This window comes from Egretta garzetta, unplaced genomic scaffold (assembly GCF_000687185.1).
Source record: "Egretta garzetta isolate BGI_Z169 unplaced genomic scaffold, ASM68718v1 scaffold598, whole genome shotgun sequence".
Lineage (NCBI taxonomy): Eukaryota > Metazoa > Chordata > Aves > Pelecaniformes > Ardeidae > Egretta > Egretta garzetta.
In genome coordinates, this window is record NW_009260621.1 from 1,050,173 (window position 1) to 1,076,212 (window position 26,040).

Genomic DNA, 26,040 nt, shown 5'->3' on the forward strand with positions numbered 1-26,040 from the left:
TTGAGAGCTTCGCGGCCGAATGGCCCGGCAGCATTGGCCTTCGCAGCCCCCGCAGATGGTCCAGGTTCAGGATGGGGGTCGTTCCTGAGGGCCTGAAGCAGCCGCCCGTTGTCACTGAGAGCATGGCCTCTGACCTGCCCTCCCCTCTGGGCCAGCTTTGGGACTACCTTGCCCAGGTGGACACGCTCTGGCTGCTTCGCAGGGCTGGGCAAACCGTGTGGCTGCTCCTCCTGGCTCTGATTGCGCTTGGCCTCTGGAGAAATGTGGAGAGACCCCAGGGACAGGTGAGCAATTGAGATCAGTCCCATAGGAAGGGAGCGGGTTGTGGGGTGGGGGGACCCATAACAGCCTTGGCCAAGAAGCCTTGCAATGAGACATAAAAACCCAGCGCGGGCAAGAAAGCCTCAGCAGGCCCCGAGAGGTCCTCTGCCTCCTCCCCTGGGACACGCCAGGCCACAGGGCAGAAACGCTCTGGGACCCCCCAGCGAGACATGGAGCCTGCCAGAGGTTTCCTCAGCCCAGAGTGCTGCCCAGAGCAGTCCTGTGAGGCTGGAGTTCTTCCAGAGGAAGCCAAGCCCAGCAGGATGCTTCTCGGCCCCCCAGCCCCTGCCCACTTCATTGTGCCCCCGGCCCTGTCATTTCCAGGGAAGGGGACAGCCGGCCTTGTCTTCCATGGGGACAGACTGCTGGGAAAAGGACACTTTCAGCCATTACGACTTGCTTTGCCGGCTGGGGGGCAACCACAACCCGCTGGTCCGCTAAAACGGCGTAGTGCTGTTCTCCCGCCTCCACTGGGAAGAGCTCCGGCACCAGCACTCCAAGGCGGCGGCGCAAGAAAAAGGCAAGGAGAGGAGAGCCTTCTCTAGCTCCTCGTGCAACTCCAGCTCTGGCGTGAGGGCACCTCCACTGACTACAACCTCTTCTGCTGGCTGGAGGCCTTTGTTGCCCCAGTGATCATGTTCCTGCAGGGTGGCCATGGCCACGTCCTGGTGGGTTGCTGTGATCCGTACACTCAAGCTCCCTCCCTCCCACCTCCGCCTGGAAATAAAGACTGGGGCTTTTGACACGCTGATTGCTGGCTTTTCGCACCTCATTTTCGTGCCTTTTTTGGTCTGCCGTGCCCTCGGGTACCTGCATCCTTCGGTGGGGGGGTGGGTGGGAGAAATGTCACCCCTGGTCCAACAGACAGGGTCTGCAACCAATGAGGTGACTTGGCTCAGAGAAGCTTCTGGGTCATGACCATTTATGGTCAACAGACAGGGTCTGCAACCAATGAGGTGCCTTGGCTCGAAGCTTCTGGATCATGACCAGTTGTAAGCACAGCTCAGATCCGACCCAGGGTATAAATGGGGCGCCCCCAGAGACCCCCCCTTTGAGTGGTCTTCTCGGAGCAGCGGGTCTGTTTGAAGCCTTTCCCCTGGGGTTGGGACACTCACTTCCCAAGGAAACTTACTGGGATTGGGTGCCCTCGCCTCCTTTTAGTGAGTGATTTCTTCTGGATAGATCCTGGAGTGAGCCCCTGCCCCCGGGCGAGCAATTAGATCTTCTGGGTACCCATGAGAGGCAGAGAGCTTCCCCCTTGTGAGTGAGCATGTGTGCCCACTTTGGATCATCATTCTTCTGTGTATTGACATGTAGTCACAGCATCCCGACCGACACCTCAGAAATGTTATGTGTTGAATGTTATCGGTGTGTTGATTGATTACACTTCAACCCTGTTTCTCATTGGTTTCTGTTGCGTGGTTTTGGCTATTTTCTGAAATAAAGGTGTTTGAGCTTGTCCTTCGTCTGGGTTAGTTTTAGTTTTCCTCCATGACAGTGAAGCTGTGAAAAGCCAAAATCAGGACTCAATAGTAAATTTGCCAGATTATCAAGCAGGTATTCTTTATTGCAGTGCTGGACGCATAGGGATAGCTCCTCCTGATGTGCATGCCGCACAGGGTTAGTTGCATAGCTTATATACAAGTTTCACATACATATGGCAATGAGTTCCCGAAACTCATTTACATATTCCCCTCCCAATCACGCATGATCAGTGATTTGAGTTGGTGGTCTTTGGGAGTCCCCAGTGGTCACTGGGGAGGGGCTTCTCAATGGTCATCTTCCATGACCTCTGGGCCTTTCTTCCATAGATGGTCATAAGTTGACTACTGAGTGGCAAGGCCTGGTCCTTCTGCACTTATCTTGGGGGTCACTTCAGAGTGACTTGAAGAACCCATTCAGGATCTGTTAACACTGTTCCAAAAAGAGACCATCTCCCAGACAGGTTGGCATCTCCCACTGTGAGCCACATTCTACAGCTATCAGCATATTCTAGCTACAGTTGGCTTCACAAAGGTCTTTTTGTTAACCCTTTAGCATCCCTTCAACAGTTGCCCATGCCCACCTGGCACAACAGCCAGTGGGCATCGGCAACTCTCTGGTGAGGACCTCTGCAAGAGAGTCCCCTTTTCCACCCTCCAAAAGGTGCTGCCAGGGCCCACTGGCATCCCAAAGGCCAGGCCTCATCTCCGCCTCCCCGAAGCAGACAGCCAGAGCATGGCCATGCAGCAGAGACGGCTGGGAAACTCGACAAAACTCCTGCTGGGACCAGCCTGCTTGCTCAATGTTCTAGCACTCTTCAGATCGATAAAGTGTGTTTTTCCTGTTTCACGTGTCATTTTGGTACCGAGGGGATCCAGGGAAGCAGCAACGTGAAAGGCAGTGGTGTGAGCCAGGCTGCTGCATGCAGGCTTGCAGAGCATGCACTGCGGGAGAAGTGGGAGAGCTGGGGTGGGAGAGAACGGGCATCCATGGCTCTGAGGTGCCCCATGGGTGCCCATGTTCCAGGAGGAGAGCCCGGCACCCCGGCAGGGTGCCCATGTCCCGATGAGGTTCCATGGGGGTGCCTATGTCCCAGTGAGGTAGCGGTGGCTGCTGCACGCCCAGGACCCTGTGGGTCATGTTCCTCCAGGAATAATTCTAGACTAATCACACTCCTCAATGGTGAAGATTTTTGTCAAACCAAGAGTGAATTTTTGCTTTCCTCCTAACATGGGCTGCCACTTTGCCCCCAAGAGCGTTTTGAGCAGAACCATGTCACAGCTGCCCAGCTGGGGCACAGCGCTGATTGCAGCTTGGATGGAGCTCTGGGCACAGTTCCTTCTCGATGAGAAGTTCAGGGCACAGCCCAGATCACGTGGGACACAGTCCCGCTCCCCTGCTGGGCTCAGCATCCACTGGTGGGCACAGCACTGGGAGCACCAGGCTTCAAATTCCACCCGCACAAGCCCTCCCGAGCTCTGCCTCATCCTTCATCACCTGCTGGGCAGGTGCAGAAAGGCCTTGTGACATCACAGAGCCTTGCATGACATCAGCCCATGACTAGATACATTGGCAACCCTTGCAAGCGCAGACACGCCGGGTGGTCACTTGATCCTGATGGTCACTGCCTGAACTGTGCTCAGGGTGACAGCCCAAGCCAGATCGCGCATCAACATTTCTTCCTCAGGAGAGACCACCATGAAGCTCAGCCTGGTTCTCTCCCTGACCTTGGCTTTCTGCATGGTGTCTCTGTTCCCTGGTGGCCTTGGCCTTTCCATCCAGTCCAGCAACAAGAAAGCGCGCGAACGGAGCCTGCCAAAAGGAAAGCGTGAGAAATGTGTGCTTATGTTCTGGACTGTGCTCTATAAAAAAGGCTGCAGTCTCAGACTGCGAGGGGGACCTCATGGAAGACCATCGAAGACACCGGAGGAAGATCACTGACCTCGTGAAGAGACTACCGAAGATTTCATGTGCGATCACCAAAAACCCCAGAAGCATGGACCCCCGGGACGCCGCGGATCCATGGTGGTGACTGTCTGCTCTCTTCTATCTGGACCTCTTGCTTTTTTTCCCCCCTTCCTTCCTTCCTTCCTTTCCTGTCGCTGCTTTCTCTCTTTCCCCCGAACAATTAATAAACGGGTGGACTTACGACATCTGACCTTGTTTGTGTCTTAATCTCACTCAAAGGGATCAAACCTGAAATGAGAGGTTGGTCTAGCCGCCCCTAGCCTCCCAGACTCATTTAAGGTCAGCTAGAAAGCAAGGGGGCCTTCTTCTCTTCCAAAAAGTTAGATCCTAACAACCTCCAGGGATGGGGACTCAACCACTTCCCTGGGCTACCTGTTCCAAGCCTGAACGGTGGTCAGGGTGACAGCCCAAGCCAGATCGCGCATCAACATTTCTTCCTCAGGAGAGACCACCATGAAGCTCAGCCTGGTTCTCTCCCTGACCTTGGCTTTCTGCATGGTGTCTCTGTTCCCTGGTGGCCTTGGCCTTTCCATCCACCTCAAGTGGAAAGCAGTCCTTTCTGAGGACCAGAAGCAGCTACCCAATGTCACTGAGAGGAAGGCCTCCAAGTGGAAGAGCATCATTGGCTTTCGCAGCCTCTTCCATGACTGGATCACAGTCTGGATGGGCACCGTTCCTGAGGACCAGAAGCAGCCGCGCATGGTCGCTGAGAGCTTCGCTGCCAAATGGCCCGGCAGCATTGGCCTTCGCAGCCCCCGCAGATGGTCCAGGTTCAGGATAGGGGTCGTTCCTGAGGGCCTGAAGCAGCCGCCCGTTGTCACCGAGAGCATGGCCTCTGACCTGCCCTCCCCTCTGGGCCAGCTTTGGGACTACCTTGCCCAGGTGGACACGCTCTGGCTGCTTCGCAGGGCTGGGCAAACCGTGTGGCTGCTCCTCCTGGCTCTGATTGCGCTTGGCCTCTGGAGAAATGTGGAGAGACCCCAGGGACAGGTGAGCAATTGAGATCAGTCCCATAGGAAGGGAGCGGGTTGTGGGGTGGGGGGACCCATAACAGCCTTGGCCAAGAAGCCTTGCAATGAGACATAAAAACCCAGCGCGGGCAAGAAAGCCTCAGCAGGCCCCGAGAGGTCCTCTGCCTCCTCCCCTGGGACACGCCAGGCCACAGGGCAGAAACGCTCTGGGACCCCCCAGCGAGACATGGAGCCTGCCAGAGGTTTCCTCAGCCCAGAGTGCTGCCCAGAGCAGTCCTGTGAGGCTGGAGTTCTTCCAGAGGAAGCCAAGCCCAGCAGGATGCTTCTCGGCCCCCCAGCCCCTGCCCACTTCATTGTGCCCCCGGCCCTGTCATTTCCAGGGAAGGGGACAGCCGGCCTTGTCTTCCATGGGGACAGACTGCTGGGAAAAGGACACTTTCAGCCATTACGACTTGCTTTGCCGGCTGGAGGCCAACACCACCCTGCTGGTCCGCTGCCTGAGGCATGTCTACCGCCTCCACTGGGAAGAGCTCCGGCACCAGCACTCCAAGGCGGCGGCGCAAGAAAAAGGCAAGGAGAGGAGAGCCTTCTCTAGCTCCTCGTGCAACTCCAGCTCTGGCGTGTGCCTGGAGGATTGGTAATGTGAAAGGCAGCAGTACAGGTGAGTGCTGCTGTCCATGAGGGGTGGGACCTGAGGAGGAGAGAACAGGCATGCGTGGCTGTGAGGTGCCCCATGGGTGCCCACATCCCAAGAGGAGGGACCCACATCCTGGCAGGGTGTCTGCGTCCCTATTAGGCTCCCGATGGGTGCCCATGTCCCACTGTGGTGCCTGGTACGTGCCCGTGTCCCAGTGAGGTGTGCGGTGGTTGCTCCCCATGTCCCCATCTGGTGGCAGTGGGCAGTGCCTGCCCATCACCCATTGGGTTCCATACTTCTTAGGACCTCCAAGGCTGGTGCAAGGGCAAGCATCACACCAGGAAGAGGGGCGGGTGTCAGGAAGTGGCTGGATAACGATTCCAGCCATAGCATTTTCATCCAGCTAATGGTGAATTCTCTTCAGGGTGACAGCCAGCTGGTGTGTCAGAACATGCCTCAGCCCACCAAAAGCTCCGGTGTGAGGGCACCTCCACTGACTACAACCTCTTCTGCTGGCTGGAGGCCATTGTTGCCCCAGTGATCATGTTCCTGTGGGATAGCCACTGGGTAGCCATGTCCTGGTGGGTTGCCCATGCCCACCTGGCACAACAGCTAATCAGCATTGGCAACTCTCTGGTGAGGACCTCTGCAAGAGGGTCCCCTTTTCCACCCTCCAAAAGGTGCTGCCAGGGCCCACTGGCATCCCAAAGGCCAGGCCTCATCTCTGCCTCCCCGAAGCAGACAGCCAGAGCATGGCCATGCAGCAGAGACAGCTGGGAAACTTGACAAAACTCCTGCTGGGACCAGCCTGCTTGCTCAATGTTCTAGCACTCTTCAGATTGATAAAGTGTGTTTTTCCTGTTTCACGTGTCATTTTGGTACCGAGGGGATCCAGGGAAGCAGCAACGTGAAAGGCAGTGGTGTGAGCCAGGCTGCTGCATGCAGGCTTGCAGAGCATGCACTGCGGGAGAAGTGGGAGAGCTGGGGTGGGAGAGAACGGGCATCCATGGCTCTGAGGTGCCCCATGGGTGCCCATGTTCCAGGAGGAGAGCCCGGCACCCCGGCAGGGTGCCCATGTCCCGATGAGGTTCCATGGGGGTGCCTATGTCCCAGTGAGGTAGCGGTGGCTGCTGCACGCCCAGGACCCTGTGGGTCATGTTCCTCCAGGAATAATTCTAGACTAATCACACTCCTCAATGGTGAAGATTTTTGTCAAACCAAGAGTGAATTTTTGCTTTCCTCCTAACATGGGCTGCCACTTTGCCCCCAAGAGCGTTTTGAGCAGAACCATGTCACAGCTGCCCAGCTGGGGCACAGCGCTGATTGCAGCTTGGATGGAGCTCTGGGCACAGCTCCTTCTCGATGAGAAGTTCAGGGCACAGCCCAGATCACGTGGGACACAGTCCCGCTCCCCTGCTGGGCTCAGCATCCACTGGTGGGCACAGCACTGGGAGCACCAGGCTTCAAATTCCACCCGCACAAGCCCTCCCGAGCTCTGCCTCATCCTTCATCACCTGCTGGGCAGGTGCAGAAAGGCCTTGTGACATCACAGAGCCTTGCATGACATCAGCCCATGACTAGATACATTGGCAACCCTTGCAAGCGCAGACACGCCGGGTGGTCACTTGATCCTGATGGTCACTGCCTGAACTGTGCTCAGGGTGACAGCCCAAGCCAGATCGCGCATCAACATTTCTTCCTCAGGAGAGACCACCATGAAGCTCAGCCTGGTTCTCTCCCTGACCTTGGCTTTCTGCATGGTGTCTCTGTTCCCTGGTGGCCTTGGCCTTTCCATCCACCTCAAGTGGAAAGCAGTCCTTTCTGAGGACCAGAAGCAGCTACCCAATGTCACTGAGAGGAAGGCCTCCAAGTGGAAGAGCATCATTGGATTTAGCATTCTGCTGGCTGGAGGCCATTGTTGCCCCAGTGATCATGTTCCTGTGGGATAGCCACTGGGTAGCCATGTCCTGGTGGGTTGCCCATGCCCACCTGGCACAACAGCTAATCAGCATTGGCAACTCTCTGGTGAGGACCTCTGCAAGAGGGTCCCCTTTTCCACCCTCCAAAAGGTGCTGCCAGGGCCCACTGGCATCCCAAAGGCCAGGCCTCATCTCTGCCTCCCCGAAGCAGACAGCCAGAGCATGGCCATGCAGCAGAGACAGCTGGGAAACTTGACAAAACTCCTGCTGGGACCAGCCTGCTTGCTCAATGTTCTAGCACTCTTCAGATTGATAAAGTGTGTTTTTCCTGTTTCACGTGTCATTTTGGTACCGAGGGGATCCAGGGAAGCAGCAACATGAATGGCAGTGGTGCAAGCCAGGCTTATTGCAAAGCATGGTGTTTTGGCCCATGTAGTTGTCTCCTTTGAGGAGTGGTGACTGTTTCTGCAGATGTACATGATCCTCTGAACCGACAGCTAGACAGCAGCCAGGTGGCCAGGGGAGAAAGCCAACCTTGTAAGAAATATTGGGGAGCCCTGTGGATACTGGTCTCAACTTTAATCCCCTACCATGGTCAGATCTGAGTAGCATTTCAATATTCCCCTCCAAAGATGAACAACAGACTATCTGTCTCAGCTGCAACAGCATCCCATCTCTTTTCTCTAAGACAGAGGCAGCAGTAGCTCACAAGGATGCAGCAAGACAGTGAGGCTGGAGAGCTGGGAGTGCTGATCGTAGCTATGGTCATAGCCAGATGCAAGCTCTTCACCAGAGCAATCCTGTCCCCACCTTGGCAGTAGCACAATCAGGAGAGGAGAGACCCACCAAAGCCTGATGCTCCTCTCCTCTGTAGCTGTGAAGGAAAATGCAGATTTTGAGAAAAGGAACTGCACCAAGCCTGGGGCAGCTGTTACTCTGCTTAGCTTGAGCGAAGGCTGTGGTAGTCTCTTGTGAAAACATGCCTGACTGCTGTGGTCTAGAATTCTCTAAAAGCTTCCCAGATGTAGGACCCATAGTGCGCCCACCCAGCATCACCATCTCCCCCATCCCCTCCTTCCTCATGCTCAGTGCTCTTTTAATGCCACGTTAAAAAGTTCAAGCCTCACATAAGGTGAAACTTCATGGGCAGCTGTGCTGGAAGTCCCCATGAGGGGGGACAGGGACACAGGAGAAGCCATAAAGCTTGCAACAACTCATCTCCCAGCTGAATCTGGAGCACAGTGGCCCACCTGTGCAATCTACCAAGGCCTTCCAGAAGCCTGATGCAGGTACAGAAAGGTCATGCTTGTGACTAAGGAAGCCGACAGCAGGAAAGCCTTTGCATTTCTTAATGTTGGAAATACTTTAAAATTCACAGAATGGCTGAGGAAGGCACCTCTGGAGGTCATTTTGTCTAACCTGACAGCAGGAGCTCAGGCAGGGCTGCCTAGAGCCAGTTTCCCAGGACCTTGTCCAGACAGCTTTTGAGTATCTCCAAGGATGGAGACTACACAGCATCTCTGGGCAACCTGTGCCAGTGCTCAGTTATCCTCACAGCAAAAAAGTGTTTCCTGATGGAAATGAAAGACAGGAATGTCCTGTGTTTCAGTTTGTGCCCATTGCCTCATGTCCTGTCACTGGCTCTGCCCCCTTTTCACACTCCCTTCTGGTATTTATATACATTAATAAGATTCCCCCTCAGCCTTCTGTTCTGCAGTCTGAACAGTCCCAGCTCTCTCAGGCTTTCCTCACAGGAGAGATGCTCCAGTCCCTTCATCATTATCTTCATGACCCTTTGCTGGACTCTCACCAGTAGTTCCATCTCTCTCTTGTACTGGGGAACCCAGAACTGGACACAATACTCATGTGTGGCCTCACCTGAGCGGAGGGGAAGGATCACCTCCCTTGACCTGCTGGCAACACTTCCCCTAATGCAACCCAGGATACCATTAGACCTCTTTGCTGCAAGGGCATGTTGCTGGCTTGCAGTTAACCAGGACCCTCAAGGCCTTTTCTGCAAAATTGCTTTCCAGATGGGTGGCCCCCAGCACGTACTGGTGCATGGGATTGTTCTTCCCCAAGTGCATTTCTTGAACATCAAAAGGTTTCTGTCAACCCATTTCTCTAGCGTGTCAAGGTCCCTCTGGATGGCAGCACAACACTTTGGTGTACCAGCTACTCCTCCCAGTCATCAGCAGACTTGCTGAGGGTACACTTTGCCCCATCACCCAGGCCTTGAATGAAGATGTTGAACAGGACTGGACCTACTATTGAGCCCTGGGCTACACCACTAGTCACTCGTCTTCAGCCAGATTTCATACCACTGATCACCACACCCTTGGGCCCAGCCATTCAGTTTTCAGTCTATCTCACTGCTCATCCAGCCCATACATCAACAGCTTAGCTATGAGGATCTTATGGGAGACCATATCAAAAGCCTGACAGAAATCAAGGTAGACAATATGCGCTGCTCTTCCCTCATCTACCAGACCAGTCATTTCATCACAGAGGTTTATCAGATTGCTTAAGCATGACTTCCCCTTCGTGAATCCATGCCGACATAAAGTGATTTGCCACAAAGTGATTTACCCATTTGCTAAAAGCAGTCTCACCCTTGCCTGATACCCAACGCTAATGCCACCCTGCCTGTAAGGTCTTTTGATGAAATTCACTTGACTGTCATCTGTCCAAGAGACTTACTGGGAAGGGCTGAACTTGTCCATCTCTCTGCTATCCTGAGAGCAGAGGGGTTTCTCAAAATCACTCCAAGCCCTGTGCGCACCAGGACTTGCCGAGAGCTGGCCGGCCAGCCACAAGCCAGAGGCACTGCCTTCATCACCTCCTTCTTCACCAGTCTGTGCCAGGAGCTTTGTGTCAGGTCTGGCTTTGACTTGCAGAACTAAGACAATGTTGGACAAGTCTGCTTCCACACTGGGACCGCAGCCAGCAACATGCAGCACCAAACAGGAGACAAGAAACACCGGCATCCATTTGTTCTGTCTTTATTTACAGGGGAGAGGAGGCCAGTATTGCATCTTGAGAGCTGTCTTGGCTGCTCAAGCCCTCAGAAGCCTCACCAGTTCTGCAAGGCTTTGGTCCCTCTAGGTACATGGCTGTACCTAGAATTAGCCAGTGCCAGACCATGATTACGGCAAAGCCTACATGCCTCGGGAAGTGTCTGCAGACAGGGAGGGGGATAAAGGGCTGCCATGTGCTCCCATCACAGATCAAGAGGGAATGAGTCTGCCCCAGCAGTGGTCACTGCGAGAGGCGTTTCCTTTCTTAGTCTCTCTGTTAAAAATCAAAGCTTGTCTCAGCTCACATGGGGCTGGGGAGCAATGGAGCACTGAGTGTCTAAGGTCTGAAGCTTTTAACCATGCAGGGCAAAATCAATGCTCTGGAAAGACTGAAAATGCTCAGAGGGAGCAAGGCTAAGGGTCCCTGCTCCAGGCTTCATGGGATGCCTATGAAAGCTTGTTTTCAGTCGAGCAAGTCAGTCCCAGCAGCACGGGCCAAAGGATCTTTCCTGGCTATCATCCCACCACACCCCCTTCCCTGGCTCCCACCAAGCCTCTGCCCCAGCCCAGCTGCCCCACCTTGCTGTCCAGGCATCCCCAACCTGCAGTACAGCTCCACCAGATGCTCTCCCAGGTTCTCTCTCTCACATTAGGGGAGACCAATTCTCACCCTGAGCAAGGGAAGGCACTCCCTGGGCAGCCCTGGGGACAGCATAGTGCAAGGACAGAGTGTCCTCCACCAGGACGCAATGAAAGGGACACAGGGGCCAGGCAAGAACATGCTGTGAAAAAGGGGAGCAGAGGACTCCTGGGCATCCAGTTTCATGCTACCCAGCTGGGACCTGTGGATGTCCCATATGGGGATGCTAGGTAGCCCAGGGACTGCTACACACTGCTGCCCCCCACCTCAGACAGGCTACTCAGCAGCTGCCTTTCATCCTCCATTGCCCCTTTCTTTCAGAAGAGGTTGGTTCTCCCTTAACCATATTTTACAGACCCACAATCACCCATCCAAAAGCAAAACTGTTCCAAGTGAGGAATGACAGACACAACTCTGACCTTCTGCAAGCCAACCTCCAGGCTTACGGTTGAGCCCAGGGCTCGTCTAGGACTTCTACCACACACGTGGCCACTGAGCTCCAGAGTGCTTGAAGGTATCCACACATCATCCCCACCGAAGCCAGGCAGCGAGAGTGCTCAAGTTGCAAGCTGCCATGTTTACATGATGACATACCCAGCATCACCTACCAGGTCCTTACTGGAGGGTGAGGCAGCAGACCACACCCGTGGTGGGAAGGGCTGTCAGACACAGAAAGGAATGCTGTTGAGGGACCAAGACCTGGAGGTGCAGAGACAGTCAGGGGAGGTAGTACACATCATTCTCCCAAATCCCAGTGGCAATTATGCAGTGCCTGCCAGCCAAAACCAGGCTGCTCGGACCTGAACAGCAATGGCAGGAGGAGGCAACCCCAGCCCAGTCACAAAATCCATGCCACACTCAAGCTGCCACCTCCAACACAGCCTGTCCCTTCCCCAGGATGGAGACCGCTGCAGTATTAAAGCAGCTGTGAAATGCTCTTCCTTCCTTACCGCCTTTTTGGTGAGGATCCTGACACCAGCATCTCCCAGGACCCTCTTCTCAGCCCCCTCCCAGCAACACTGAGCCTGGCAAATACCTTATGGCAAGTAATTTTACGTTATTCTGCATTTACACAAAAATAGAGCAATTCTATATTTATAGAGATTTATAGCCGGTTCCGTGCTGGAGCAGTTATTGAGCAAGGCCAGGAGCTGTGGGCGGTCCAGGCTCCCGAGCAGCCGGCTGCTTCTCATTCGGCATTTCCAACATACAAAATTAAAGGCATTCGTCTCCGTCTGGTTTCTTAAATAGATAAGGGGGGAATGAACGGACAGTATGTACAGAGGGGCAGTGGCAGGGCCCGAGCCCCCCCCGCCCCCAGCCTCACGCCTGCCGCCCAGGGTCAGTGAGGCCGGCTGCTGGACTCTGAGGGCTGCTGGTGGCGGGGGGGGGTGTAGCCATTCAGGTAGCCGTTGCTCTGGCGTTTGCTGAGTCCTCCATTAAGAATGTCCTGGATGTGCTGCACTATCAGGTTTATGGCCACTGTGAGCAAAAGGGAGGGAAAGACACAGGAGAGAGATTGCATTAGGATCAATGCAAATAAACTAGAGCCAAGCCAGAGACGGTGACCCAGCTGTCTCCCCTGCTCCCATCACATGGTGGGGAACTGCAACCCTGCGGGGAGGAGCTGCCCTGCTGGGACTTCGTCCCTCTGCCCTGGCTGAGCCTTGGCACTCAAGCCAGTATGGTCAGGCTGATTCCAGCCAGGTGGAGACCTGGCTGTCCCAGCTGCACATGTGGCCTCAGAGAAGCACATTTCCCTTTGCATGGGATGAACCAGGAGTTTGCCTGGAGGCACAGCACACAGATGGGCTCCCAGGCTTGATCAGAGGAGCACAAACTCCCAGTCTCTAATGCTCCAGGCAGGAGCAAAGGGGAGAGGCTCATCTCAGCACCTGTGTGGTAACAGGACTCTTTCGGGTGGCAGTGGCCCGAGTCACCTCCGTGGAAGGTCCTGCTACCTCCTACTTAATCCCACCACAACAGCAACAGCCCAAAGCTGGCTGCCAGGATGTAACAGCAGGGTCTGGGTCCACTCACCTTCATTATCTGCTCCTCTGGGAATGATCACGTCAGCATACTTCTTGGTCTGGGAGGAGAGAGAGCACTGCGTTACGGAGAAAGTGGAGACCCATCAGGCCAGGGCACTGTCCCTGCTTCCTGGGGCAGGTCCCTCCCCCCCCCTTGCCAAACCCAGACCCACTGGGAAGTATGTCATTGCTGATAATAAAACTTGGATGCTCTTATTTGTCTTCTGCTCCGTGTTTCTAGGGCCATGCTTTGTGCCTTGACTCCACTTTCACGGGCTCATACAAATTCCAGTAAGAGGCACCCTAACAAGACCTGAAATTAAAAAGCCTCACAATCACAAGACTCCAGCAGCTGATGCTTTTGGGAACAACCTCCCCTCTGAATCCAGCCACTCTTATTACAAGAGCAAGAGTTGGCATGCCTGGGCCATGTGGATGTGTGGGGCACAGCCATGTGACCTGCTTGGGATGTGGGGAGAATTTTCTACCAGCATCACTGGCAAAACAAGTCTGATTCAGGACACCAGTCCTGACCTATTTTCACCTGCAGGTGCCAGTCTCCGTTTCTTCCCCTATTTGTGTCAGCTTTTACAGCTGATCAGCTTCCTGACAGTACCATCAGTAAACAAGTCGGCCCGCTGGGTGAAGAGCATCATCTGACACTTTCCGGTGCTTCCAGCCATATCAAAAATCACCAGGACATGCTGGACCATTACAGTGCTGGACCACCTGGCCCAGAGCTGGCTTGGGAGTCAGCTCAACAGCAACAGTGGGTGCCGAGCCTGCTCAACATCTGCATGGAATTGCTCTGCAGTTGAGCCCACTATCGGGTTGGAAGTGGGAGCAGACCACTGTAAAGCTGGTGGGTAAGGACAAAGCAGTGGTTTTCTACACTCCTTGCTTCACATTTCATCCTCCTACAGACTCTTCAACAGAAGAGACTGATGCAGCATCTGCTGCTTTGCAAAGCTGCAGATTACCTTGCTGGAGACTTGCAAGGAGAGGAACCACCAAGCTGGACCCACCTCTCAGAAAAAGCCTTTCTGGGATTACACTGGAATTGGACCTTGGACGTCAGAGCCACAACTGAGACAGAGAGAAAGGTGCTGTCCAGGAGCCAGGAAAAGATCTTGTAGCACAGAAAGAATCAGCCCCTTGTATGGGAATGGGCAGAGCTGGCCACACAGACAGGCACAGAAATGCTCCTGAGGCTGGAGGCACAGGTCAATTCCTGCCTGTGGTGCTGGCCAACAGTTCCCAGGCTGCAGAGCTCTGCTGGCTCAGTTTCTCCAGAATAAGAACAAATTCCTCATATAACTACCACATCTGCTGGAAAAGCCTTGAAAACCAAGGCGCAGGCTCCTCTCCACGAGAGGTGTGCAATGGCTAGTCTTGCAAACGTGCCATTTCTCCTGCAAGTTCTGAAGGGCTGTAGTGGTCTCCCACGTGCAAAGTCCCTGTCTGCTAGGGAGCCTTACCTCGGTTATCAGCTCCCAAAGGAGCTTCCTTTCTCCAGGCAGAGATTTTGCAACCCTGGCCCTGAGCAAGGTCTGTCTGCTCTACACCTTGGCCTCTCACCAGCCAGGAAATGCAACCTGCAAGGCCACATCCCACAGCACAGAGCAAAGGACGAAGCTCCCCTTCTCTCCCAAGCATCCAGCCAGCAAGAAGCCAGCAGCCCTGCAGGGTGAAAAGGGCAGGCAGGACAGCCCAGAACAGGAGGCAGACACAGCGGACACTGCCTGTGGGCAGGGATCTCCCCTTACCCAGCTAGATGCAGCCAAGGATCATCCCTCTGCTGAGCTGCCTGGTGTTGGTTTGTCAGACCTTGTGCGGGGAGGGGTTTCTCTTGCGTGTCGGCCTTCCCACAGGGGAGGGTGATCTCACCAGGAAAGCAGTGGCTTTATAAATAGTCCCCACCTTGCCCTGCCCCAGCCAGTATTGGCGCCCCCATTTTTGCCAGTGCCTACAGGGAGGGAGCAAGGTGAGGCAGGCTGACCTGAGCTCTGGGGCACAAAATGCTCCTGTCTGAGGAGCTAGGCAGGGTATGAGGCATTTTTGGCAGACTCCCGTGGGTGTCACTCCCCTTACTTACTGGCAAACAGAACTCCTCGAAGGCAGGCTTGACGAAGGTGATGTACTGGGATAAGATCTGCTCGAGGTCCCTGCCTCGCTCACTGATGTCTCGTAGCACTGCAGAGAAGATGTAAGGCACAGTCAAGAGCTGAGATGTGAATCACTCCATCTCCCTTCCCTTCGGTACAGCCTTTGGCTAGCCACCCAGGTATTCTGCCTGAGGTCTCTGTTCCTGGAAGCTGCTGCCCACATGCCCGAGCACACGCCAGCCCAGCTACATGCTTTTAACCCACTTCCAAGCCTTCCCAGGAGCCAAGGGCTGGCTGACCTGACCAAGGGCTTTTCTTGGCCTCCCTCCCTTCTCATCTCTGCAAGCACATTCCAGCTGTAACCAGTGCCACCCCCAGTCCTGACTGTTCCCAGCCTCAGCTCTTGCATCCCTCCTGCCACTCTGCCCTGCCCTTGGCCTAAGGATGGGGTATTCTCCCAGTCGTCCCAGTGCAGAGGTGCCCAAAGACTAGAAAAGCAGAGGGGTTCACCCATACACACATTAAGGCACAGTTTAACTTGGGTCTTCAGAGGTGAGGAGAGTAAAACTCACTCATTCACCCAGCTCTGCCAGGCTCCCTGTGCTGTCACCAGCTGAGTGGGATGGGAAGGCGAAGCAGGCTCCCACAACCAGAGGCTGAGGGGGTGCCTGGAGGAGATCAGCTCAGGAGGAAGCCAGGAGGCAGGAGAGCAAGCTGGCCTCCCGCTTGCTCTGCCATTTGGGCCTTACACCCTGTTTGCACGAGGTATTTGGGCCACTGCCATCTCTGGTCTGAAGCCACTTCAGTGTGTAAAAGTGCCCTTTCCCCAGCGTGCTAGCGCCTGGCACTGGGTTTGGAGCAAGCCTTCTCCACATGCCAGAGCTGAGCTGTGGCACTGCCAGCCTGCATGACCTGCTCGGCAGCCAGTTCCCATGTGCTTACAGGGCCAGGACAGTGCTGTTCTCCCAGTCCTGGTTTGGCACTGTCCCCGGGGCTCTGTTTGCCCTTCGCCAGCAGCTTTGCAGCATGCCTTTTTGCAGCCCTGCGCAAGGGAGGTGATGGGGGGGAAGAAAGGGCTGGCAGCAGGGTGGGTGCCAGCTCCCTGCCTGCTCCAGGAACAGCTCAGCCCAGCCCAGGCTGCTCTAGCCAGCTCCTTGCCTTCTCCAGAGAGCAGGAGCAAGCCCCAGCTCAAACAATACAGAAAAACAGACAAGGAAAATAAAACAGAGAGACTTTTGTTTCCCCGGTCCCACACCCTGTTTGTTGGCTGCTCTGGGGTGGAGAAGGAGCACAGCAAGGGTGTATTTGCAGCACACCCGGCCTGGGACAGCGTGCAGGAGGCCTGCAAGCTGCACAGGGTAAGTGCCTAGGCTGCAGGGGCTGGTCCTGACAGGGCAAACCTCTCTTGCTCGCTCCCAGGGCAGACCACAGCAGGGCAATCACCCTCCACACAACACAAGTCAAGCACCCACTGTCTTGTACCTGGCCCCAAAGCAACGGGTCCCAGCAACCCAGGCTAAGACCATGCGCCCTATCTGGAGGTATCACCCTCTACTCGCAGGGCAGGCAAATGTCCCAAGATCAGATGGATCAGCACCCATCCAGAGCCAGAAGGCAGGCATCACCCAAATCTGGCCCAAAACATGCATGTGGCACCTGACTTGTTCTTTTTTTTATGGAAGCTAGCTGAGGACAGGGCAGCAAGGGACCGCAGCCAGAATCAGCTTTGCACAGATTAGGCTGTTTGAGGCACCTTACAGACCTTGCCCCTTGCACTCTGGTAGCAGTGTTTTTCTTGGGAGAGGGGCTGAGATGAGGACAGTGTAAGTTGCACGTGCTGAATCCCAGTGCTATTGATTAACTGAGCTGTCAGCTGCATTTCCAGGAACCCCATCTCCCGCTGCTGCCCAGCTGAAAAGCCCATTGCTGCAACTCTTCAGGACTTCTGAGAGAGCAAGATGACTCAGAGCCATGTCGCAATGCAAGATCCCGACATTTGCTACAAGCTGCCTCCAGCTACGTTTCAGGGACATGATTATACCTTCAGCACCTCACACGCAGGCTCTTCTTTCCCAGAAATACCAGGGAGACTTACAGGAAACAGATTTGCTGCTGCAGTGGTCCTACCAACTGCTGACGGCAGGGCAGGAGACTGCCGAATGGTCAGTTCCCTATCAGAAGGCCAATGAGTTGCCCTAACTAGGAGACACCAGCACCTTCAGCCAGCCTAGCTGCCCCTTTGCAAGGCTTTACCAATTGTTCATGGGTGGGAGAAACACCCCAAGAATGGCCTGGGCCCATGTGGCTCAGGACCCCATCCAACAGCTGCAGCACCACAGGGTTTAGCTCTGTACTGTGGTCGGCAGCCGGATGGTCTCGGTTCTTAGCTGATGGGATCTCAAACAGTTCTCAAGTCCTGAGCTTGCAGTTACCAAGTCCGAAGAGACTGAACCACACACTCCAAGTACGATTGCGATGCACACACGGTCATGTGGCGCTGCAAATGCACAAGGCAACGCCTTGCCTTCAGACAGCTGATACAGGGCACTGCCAAAAACGTGTGCTATCCCATGGCTGGGTGTGAACCCAAGTTCCTGCACAGCACAGCCTGCTTAAGGGATAAGGCTCACGTCGTGGGATCTTGCAAATGCGTATCCGTGACCTGCTAATACGTCTCCCTGCAATGACTGTGCTGTCACCTCCCTGGATGAGTCATGCAAGAACAGTGGGCAGGGTCAAGAAGGATGCGTAGAACGGAGCTTTTAATCAGCACTGATGACATCCCAACAGCGCAGGAGGCTGTGTATCTGACAGGAGGACGGCAGGCAAGACCAGTTCTATTGCAGAGCGGAACAGTCCCAGGCTGACAGACACGCTCCTCTCGTCACAGCACAGAGGTCTGGATGGAATCTCTCCTCTAAGTCACCTTCTGCATCCCTATACACCCTGTGGAGGCTGCTGGAGCCAGGCAGGGGTAGGGACAGTTCAGACACAACTGAATTCTGCCTCAAGAGCCACTTTCTTAGTCATCCAGGAGACTCAGGCGCTACATCAGTGATCTTGCTCCTAAAGGCTGCTCTGAAACAAACTGCAACTCAAATCATGCAGACCCTGCAGAGCTGGAGTCCCTCCTATGTCAGCTGACAACCCACAGCCAAGCCAGCTGTACATGGGGAGTCTTAGAGAGGGATATTCTGGTTTCTAGGGCTCTTTGCCCCCAGAGCTGTCACCCTAGTGCCAAGTACCACAAAGAGGCTCCACGCCACACTGGCTGCGCTTGCACAGAACAAGATGTAAACCCAAACTCCTTATCTGCATCATCCACAATGGACACCCTCACACCCAAATGCCATCCTTGGAGCACACCCATACCCCAGGTCCTGAGCAGATCCATCAGGCACTGCCTTCTGACTGAGCTGTCAAGCCGCTCTGCCATGCCCACTGCACCCTTCCCTGCTGCTGGCAGCAGCTGCCTTTCAGCTGCTGGCACAGGGCTGGGGAGGGCTGGTGCCACAGGGCCACGTGAGGACACAGCACGCTCCGTAGTTAGACTGCTGCATGCATCAAAGGAGGAATCCCAGACAAAGCAGCAAAAGCCCCACTGAAACCTAAATAACATGGAGCAAGGTGCTCCCCCCCCACTGCCATAAGCTGCCCTATGTGACATGCTGCACCGGGGAGGAAAAGCTCCCTGGCTCTTTGCTAGCAGCAGCACAGCTTCATGCCAATGCCAGTTCTGCTCCAGTCACTGCCACCTGCCTCTGCCACCAGCTGCCCAGATCAGTTAAGTGACATTTCTGTCCCTCCTGCACAAGGCCTCACCTCTGCGGGACAGCCGGGTGTCTGCATCCGTGTCCACAAAGAGCTTCATGCGGAAGAGATCCCGCACCTCCTGGCTGTAGAAGGCCAGGATGCCTTCGAAGAGCACCACGTCGGCAGGGTAGACAGTCACCGTCTCCTCTTTCCTATCAGAGGGAAGGACAGTCAAAATACGCTGCGGGGTGGGGGGGAAACAAGCCATTAGAGGTGGGGGGAAACAGTGGTGCTCCTAGGCACTGCTCCAACCCTGGCACATCACTGCTGCACCAGGGGGGCGACCGAGGGCAGACCTACCCCACCGCACTGAAGGGAATCCAAGGAATACGTACACTTCCTAGAAGGACAAACGGCAGAGCAGGAAGCAGACTAGCCCTTCTCCCCCCCACCTTGGCCAGCTGCTGCTTGCAAGTGTTATGTGCCAAGCCATAGAGCCCATAAAACCTATGCATATGGGCTTGACCCACAGGAACCTGCAAGGGCCAGCTCTGCTCCCCTGGGAACCAGGCAGCACTCCCCTGACACCACAGCGCTTTTGTGGGAAATGGAGCAGGGTCACACCATCCACAACCAACACAGGCATGCAAAAACAAGCTGAACACATGCAAGTGAAGAGTTACAGGAGCAAGAACTGTCATCCTCCTCCTTTCCTGGCAGTGCCGAGCTCTTTGTGCCTGGAATACTTGTTAAAGCTGCTAACACAGAGTTTATGGGGAGAGGAAGTGTGGGTGGGGGAAGAAAAGGAGGGCCATAACCCCACTCCACTGATGCCTGCACATTGCTGGATGCAACTGCATGGCTGCACAGCTTTCCAGACCCTCAGACTGCACCTGTATCTGCCCTGGATCCTCTAAACAAGGGGTTTGGAGTAGTTAGCATTGAAACTTTTGGTTGGCACATGAGGTGCCTAAGAGTGGGCACAAGCAGACGGGCAGGCGGTTTGGGCTGGCAAGGCTGCGTGCTGCGCCGCGGGGCGTTAGCAGAGGCACAGCGAGGCAGGGGCAGCTGTTAGACCTGGAGTGGGAGACAAAGTCATAGACGGGAATCTGGACCGTCTTCCCTTCCGTGATGTCTTTGAGCGTTTTCACGATCAGCTCGTTGTCAAAGGCATCTGAGGAGAGAGGAAACGTTACCCGAGGCAGCTTTGCAACCTCTCCCACCCACCAGATGCTGAGCTTAGCCTTACTGATACCCCACACTGGGGACAGACAGATGCACAGACTCAGGAGGAAAGCCCTGCACGTCCCCACAGGCTTAGCAAGGCCCAGCTCTCCTAGAGCCCCTGTGGCTTCACTGCTTTGCACCAGCCTAGGATCTGGCCCGCAGAGATCAATACCATCCTTGTATGGCGGTGCTGACAGCCCGGGCAGCTCCTCCGGAGCTCCAGCCCTCGGAGAGACTGGAGCAGTGTTTCAGCCTCGAGCGGCCGGACAGACAGGGCTCTGTTTGCCCAGTGCTTGCTGCCTCCAGCCATTGTCCTTGTGGGGACGAAGGGACAGCGGCTCTGAAATTTCCCCAAGCCCAGAGACAGTTCAAAGACCCCCTGTTGTAGCAACAGGACACGGCCCCCTCAGCGGAGGGGTTTGCAGAGCAGCTGCACAAGACGGTTCCCTCCTTGAAGGAGGGACACGGAGCTGCTGGCTCCAGGGGGCTGTGCCAGGCCAGATCTCCCTGGTCCCAACCCAGTGGCACCACAAAGGTTTTCACACTGGGGAATGTTTTTGCAGGGAGAAGAGGAGCATCTTAAGGAGTTTGAAGGTTCACAACCTGTCCTTTCTCATCCCAAACACTTCACCCCAGAGGCAGGCAGGGCACACGGGTGCCCCCCAGCCACCCATGTACCCAGCTCCAGAAGAGCTTAACTAAGCCACCCGCTCCTGCCCCAAGCAGAGACAGTCCCAGGGTCCATGCAAGGCTCTTTGCCGGTGGAGTGGGAGGTCCTGCTCCAGCCCTCGCCCCCCACTGCCCAGTAGAGCCCCAGTGCTGTTCTCCATTCACCTGGGTGGTCAAAATTGAACTGGCCTTTGAGCGCTTTGGATTTCTGCTCTGAGGTGAGGACGCGGTAGAAGCTGTCTTGGCTGACGATCACCACCTGCTTCTGGCGGTAGTCCACCTCATTCTGGCCCAGCAGCTGGACGATCTTGGAGCATACTGAGGACTGAGAAAGGAAGAGCAAAGTAGGCAAGTCAGCAGCAAGCGGTGTCTGAGCCACGCAGGGAGGATGTCCCCAGGTAATAGCCATTCATGGGTGCACGGGGCACTGCTTGCTGGACCTCCAGCTGAGAGTTTGTGGTCCCCTCAAAGGCACAGCCCAAAGCCACTGAGGGAAAAGTGCTCCAGGGGCATCACCAAGGGGCCCTTCAGTGTGAAAGCAGCACCAAGCTTGCTCCCTGCCTCCCTCTCCTCTGTCACTATGGCCTGCTCACAGCTCCTATTCTGGGCACGCACTGCAGCAGGAAACCACTCAGCTGCCGCCTGGGTTCAGCCGCACGCCCAGGGCCCCTGCAGCCAGCTCCGGCCTGCCCAGCAGCTCCCCAGGGAGCAGAGCTGTGTGTGACACCCTCCTGGGAGGCAGTCTCAGGGCCTTGGTTCCCCCAGCCCTGGTCCAGCCCAGCAACTCCACCACTGCATGGGCAGGGACGGAGACAATCCTCAGAAAGTGAGAGCAAGGTTGTTTTCATACCTTAAACAAAGCCCAGGATGAAAAGACACCAGGAGGAGAGCTCTGGGACTTTATCAGGGATCCCTGCCACAGCTGCCAGGGAGCAGCCGCGAACATATTCTGGTGCTTCTTGGCACAGTGAGGCTAAGGGCACTGCAGAGCCCACACGTGGCTCTGGCTGCCAGTGCCAGAGCCCCACCAGCCCACTGGCACAAGAACCGGCCATCACCTCACACCGCATGGAGAGGGCTGGGTGCCGGCGGCCGGCATCGACTCTCTGCTGGCAGCGCAGCAGGCACCAGCTGCGTGGCTGAGGGTCACGCCGGCCCCCCGCCATCACGACACAAATCAGAGCACATCACAAGGGACTGAAGCAGGCTTTGGGATTTGCCTCCCAAGACAAATCCCAAAGTCTGCTTCAGTCCCTTCTCCTTAGTCACGTGAGTCCTTGGCCGCTGCGCAACACAGCGGTGTTAACTGCATCACTAACTGGCAGCCGGCACGCCTGCCCCGGCCAGCGAGAGCCAAGGTCAGGCCGGCGGGGGAGTGCTCTGCTGCCTGCAGGAGCCCTGCGCATCAGCCCTGCTCCTGCCCTGCGGCATCCACTGTTTAAGGAGAAGAGGGTGCTCCTGGTGCCAAACTGAGCTGCTTCACCTCCTGCAAATCATGCTTGCTGCAGGTGCCCAGCTCAGCCCCTCCTGGCCTTGGTTACCACAAATACTCTCTGCTGAGCGCTCTGCTTTGCAAAAAGAGGTTTGCTTGCCCCAGCCTGCCCGTAGCTCTTTCCATGTTCCCACCCCCCCACTGGCTCAACCATCTGCTCTGTACCTGGCTGGCAACCTCCAGATGCAGAGCTGAAGACAGCGGTGGTGAGAGGGAACAGGGAGGGGAAGGCATGCCTGGCAGAGGAGGTCACCCCAGCAGGCAGAGGGCAAGGCTGTTTGCCTGAGAAGCTGGAAGATTTGAAAAAAATCCCCAGAGACCGTCTCTTCCCCTCCAGGCCAGGCTGACCTGACTTGGCTGTGACCACTGCGCTGTGAGTCAGCCCCAGCCCGGCTGGAGCCTCCACGCACAGCACTGCTGCAGAGCGAACCGGCTCAGGCTGCCCGACAGCAGTCCTCGTGGCCCAGAGCACAGAGTTTGGGTTCTGGGTCAGGGATGGGGTCTCCCTGAGCATCCCACCTCCTTCTCCTGCCTCTCACGGCTGGCAAACAAAGCACTGCAAGTCAGTGCCAGCCGCTCACCCTTTGGCACGCACAGACAAAGCCAGAGCCCGTTCTCTGTTTCCTCTGTTTTCCCACTCCCCACATCCTTCTCCAGCCTGTGTCAGCCCTATTGCTTATCCAGCTTATCCCATAGCTTTCGCAAAAACAGGGCGTACACAGTGCCTCTCCTCCACTTTTCCTCCCCTGTTGTCTCCCCTGGATGCTGCTGCCTTTCCGTGCTGCCCATGCAGCGAGGAGACACGGGGCAGCACCACTCAGCCTTGGCCACAGCTGCCGAGGACATCAAACTTCCCAGGCCCTTTGCAATTAGGAATAAAGCACCTTCCAGCTCAGCCACCCAGATGCCCAGCCTGAAGGTCAGCAGGCTCCATACGGATCTGCACCAGAAACTGTTTCCCAGCCCAGGGGAAGGAGCAGGGCTCCTTTACTTTGGATCAGTGAAAGCAACACACCAGTTGCACTCACATTCTCCCCTCGGACCTCAGCATGCGTATAGACAACAAAACCATTTCAGGGCATCAGACAGTTCCAGACAGTCTTTTTTTCTGCCTTATGCATACTAATCCCTGGTCTCCTGATCCTGGAAATGGGGAAAAGAGTCCCCATCAGCTCTGAAAATCACCCTCCTGTTCCCTACCCCACAACTCAAGACATCCAATGGTGAGAAAAACTCAAGGAGAAAGTAGCCCTCGGTGACAGAGACACTGGATGCTTTTTTTTGCCTCTTTGCAAAAGCACCCAGGCAGATGCTACGGGCCCTTTCCTTTTCTCTGGTGGGCTTTGGAGAGCTATCAGAAGTGGTGGAGAAAGAGGACCAGAAAGATGACCAGTCCTGCTCGCAGGACAGAGCTCAGGTCCAGTGTACCATATTGCCTGAGTGGGCAGGGTTGTCACCTCTGGGCTCTGGGAAGAGGCACATGTGTCACCTTGGTCCGGCAGAAAGCAGCTGTGGGCCAGGGCACTACTCGCATGTGATACCTGCATAACTGCAGTGGGACACAGGGACAGCAGGGGACACAGCGTGTTCCTCCAACCCAAGAGTTGCATTCAGCTTGCCTTGGTGGGGCAGCAAACCTCAGCGAGGACTCCTGCAGCTTTCTCTTTGGGACTGGTAAGAAATAACGGTCACTTCAGGTCTGAGTGAAGAAGGTTTCTCCTTTCCCTGCAATCACTTGTGATGGAAACAAGAACAGCTCACGAGGGGCATTCCCTGATGCCAGTCTGGATACCTCCTACAGCTGGGCAGGCAGTTTTTCCCCTTGGTGGATAAACACCCTATGTTAAGGAGGAAGAAAAACCAGAAACGCAGAGGTTACAAATTCCCCTGCGCAGTGGGAACAGAAACTCCCAGCCTCCAGAGCGTCCCTCTAAACTAATGACGCATGTCTCCTGCTTAAACCCCCTTCTCCCAAACCAGCACGGCTTATATACGTGTGACTGATGTTAATCAGAAGTGCGAAAAATCCTGTAATAACTGGAATCGATGGTGGTTAGGCTCTGAGGAGGTCTGCAGATGCACAGAAAGGCCCAGACCAAAGCATGACTGCGAAGTACCATGCTAGGCTGCAACCAGCCTGGATGCATGGTAACTGCGTGGTGCCAACACGTGCGCTCAGCACTCATTTGAAGGGACGGTCTGGGCTCCGATTCCTTCCTTTGGCAACTCTTAACTGCCTGGCTCCTACCAGCAACCGCTGCTCCCAAGGGTGAAGACGACAATTGTTTCTTCCTTGAGAAGCCCAGGACTGCAGAGGCAAATGGAGGATGACTTGAAGAAGATGACATGATGCTATAGATGAATCCCAGTACAGAAATTCTGAGATTTGAGCCCCATCCCTAGCTCTGCCCTGCATGACACATCCCATCTGCAGGAAGAGGAGAGGCATGACAGGGCTCCTCACCTCTGCTCAGCCCCTTCCCTAGCTAGATCTACATTGTCCGTGCACACCTTGCCACAACCCAAAGCAAACGCTGATGGTAATAAAGCTGCGGCACGCTCCCAGTGAGAGGATGCTTTCTCAAGCAAAAGCCTTCCCCTCCTCCAGAACTTGCTTAAAACTAAATATAGACAGGACACAGCAGCCTCCAAGCCTCCGTGGGTGCCAAGCGGACCTTTCCCGTGTTAGCCACATGAAAGCGGTGCAGGACTTTCCAAGCACACAGGCAGCGACCCCCAGCCTCTCTGCCATCATTCATGTCTTTCCACACACTGCAGCGAGGGGAACTCAGCTCCACGTTCGAGCAAACCGGCTGCGACCCACCAAGCTGCACTCCCCCGGGCTTTGCACTCAAGCTGTTCCCCGGGAAAGCTGCGCAAGCCAACCCACACCACACACACGGGCGGCTGAGAGGGAGGGATCTGCAAAAAGGGAGCTCAGAGAGATGCTATTCCTGCACAGAAGCGGCTGCAGCTCCCCTTGCAGGATTCCTCCTCTGAACCAAGCACACAAATAACCAGTGTTTAAGGAAGAAGTGCAGCTTTATTCTGCTGGGAGGGGAAGAACTCCAGCATATTTTCCCAAAAGGAGAGAGGTGGTACGCAGGGGAAGAAACTCAACAGACGGATGTTCGGAGCCCTACCCCTGACATTTTTTTTGAAAGATACTAATTACATTACATATTTAATTCATATTCACTCATGGCCTATAGCCAGTTGCTCAGATATTCTTCAGGAATCAACTAATTCCCCAATATTATTATGCAGATTATCATACAACCCCTCTTGGGTAGCTCTGATCAGCCAGTGAATTGCAACTTCAGATGGGTATTAGAGAGAAAACTGATGGGCACTGCTACAGTTAACCACTAGGTGAAGGTACCAGGCAGGACACAGCTGATGCTTTCAGCCCCAGATCTGCTGTGGCAGACAGGACAGTACAGGCACTTCTGCCTCGGCTGGTAAGGCCGGTCCTAGGAGGAACCCACAAGCCTTGTGCATGCAGATATGCCAAAACCCACTTGCTCAGAACAGTCCATCCATCTCCAAGGAAGCCTGGCTCTGCACTGAGCTGCTCACTAGGCTCCCAATATTGACAGCAGCAGGGAGGACCTCCCATCCTCCCAAGGACTCTAGACTAGACACCTAGCAAGAATGACTTATGCCAGATAAAATTATTCCAGCCATAAAGAAATACTGAAGGTGCCAGTCCCCTCAGGAGCAGGTAAAGGGAGAAGGGCTGTGCCAGAAGCAAGACCTACCAGGAGAGGCATGTGCTAGGCTCCAGTGTGGAAGGAAGAGAGGCACAG

At 55.2% G+C, this 26,040-nt stretch overlaps 1 protein-coding gene across 1 annotated transcript; it reads right to left on the reverse strand.

Moving 5' to 3' along the window:
- Nucleotides 1-12,104: 12,104 nt before the first annotated feature.
- UCK2 (uridine-cytidine kinase 2) lies at nt 12,105-21,148 on the reverse strand. Its single transcript, XM_035900799.1, has 6 exons — nt 20,905-21,148; nt 19,921-20,017; nt 18,913-19,055; nt 15,081-15,178; nt 12,996-13,044; nt 12,105-12,437 (listed from the first exon to the last, which is right to left on the reverse strand). The coding sequence occupies exons 1-6, from the start codon at nt 21,146-21,148 to the stop codon at nt 12,298-12,300; spliced, it is 771 nt and encodes a 256-aa protein (XP_035756692.1). The 3' UTR covers nt 12,105-12,297.
- Nucleotides 21,149-26,040: the final 4,892 nt, after the last annotated feature.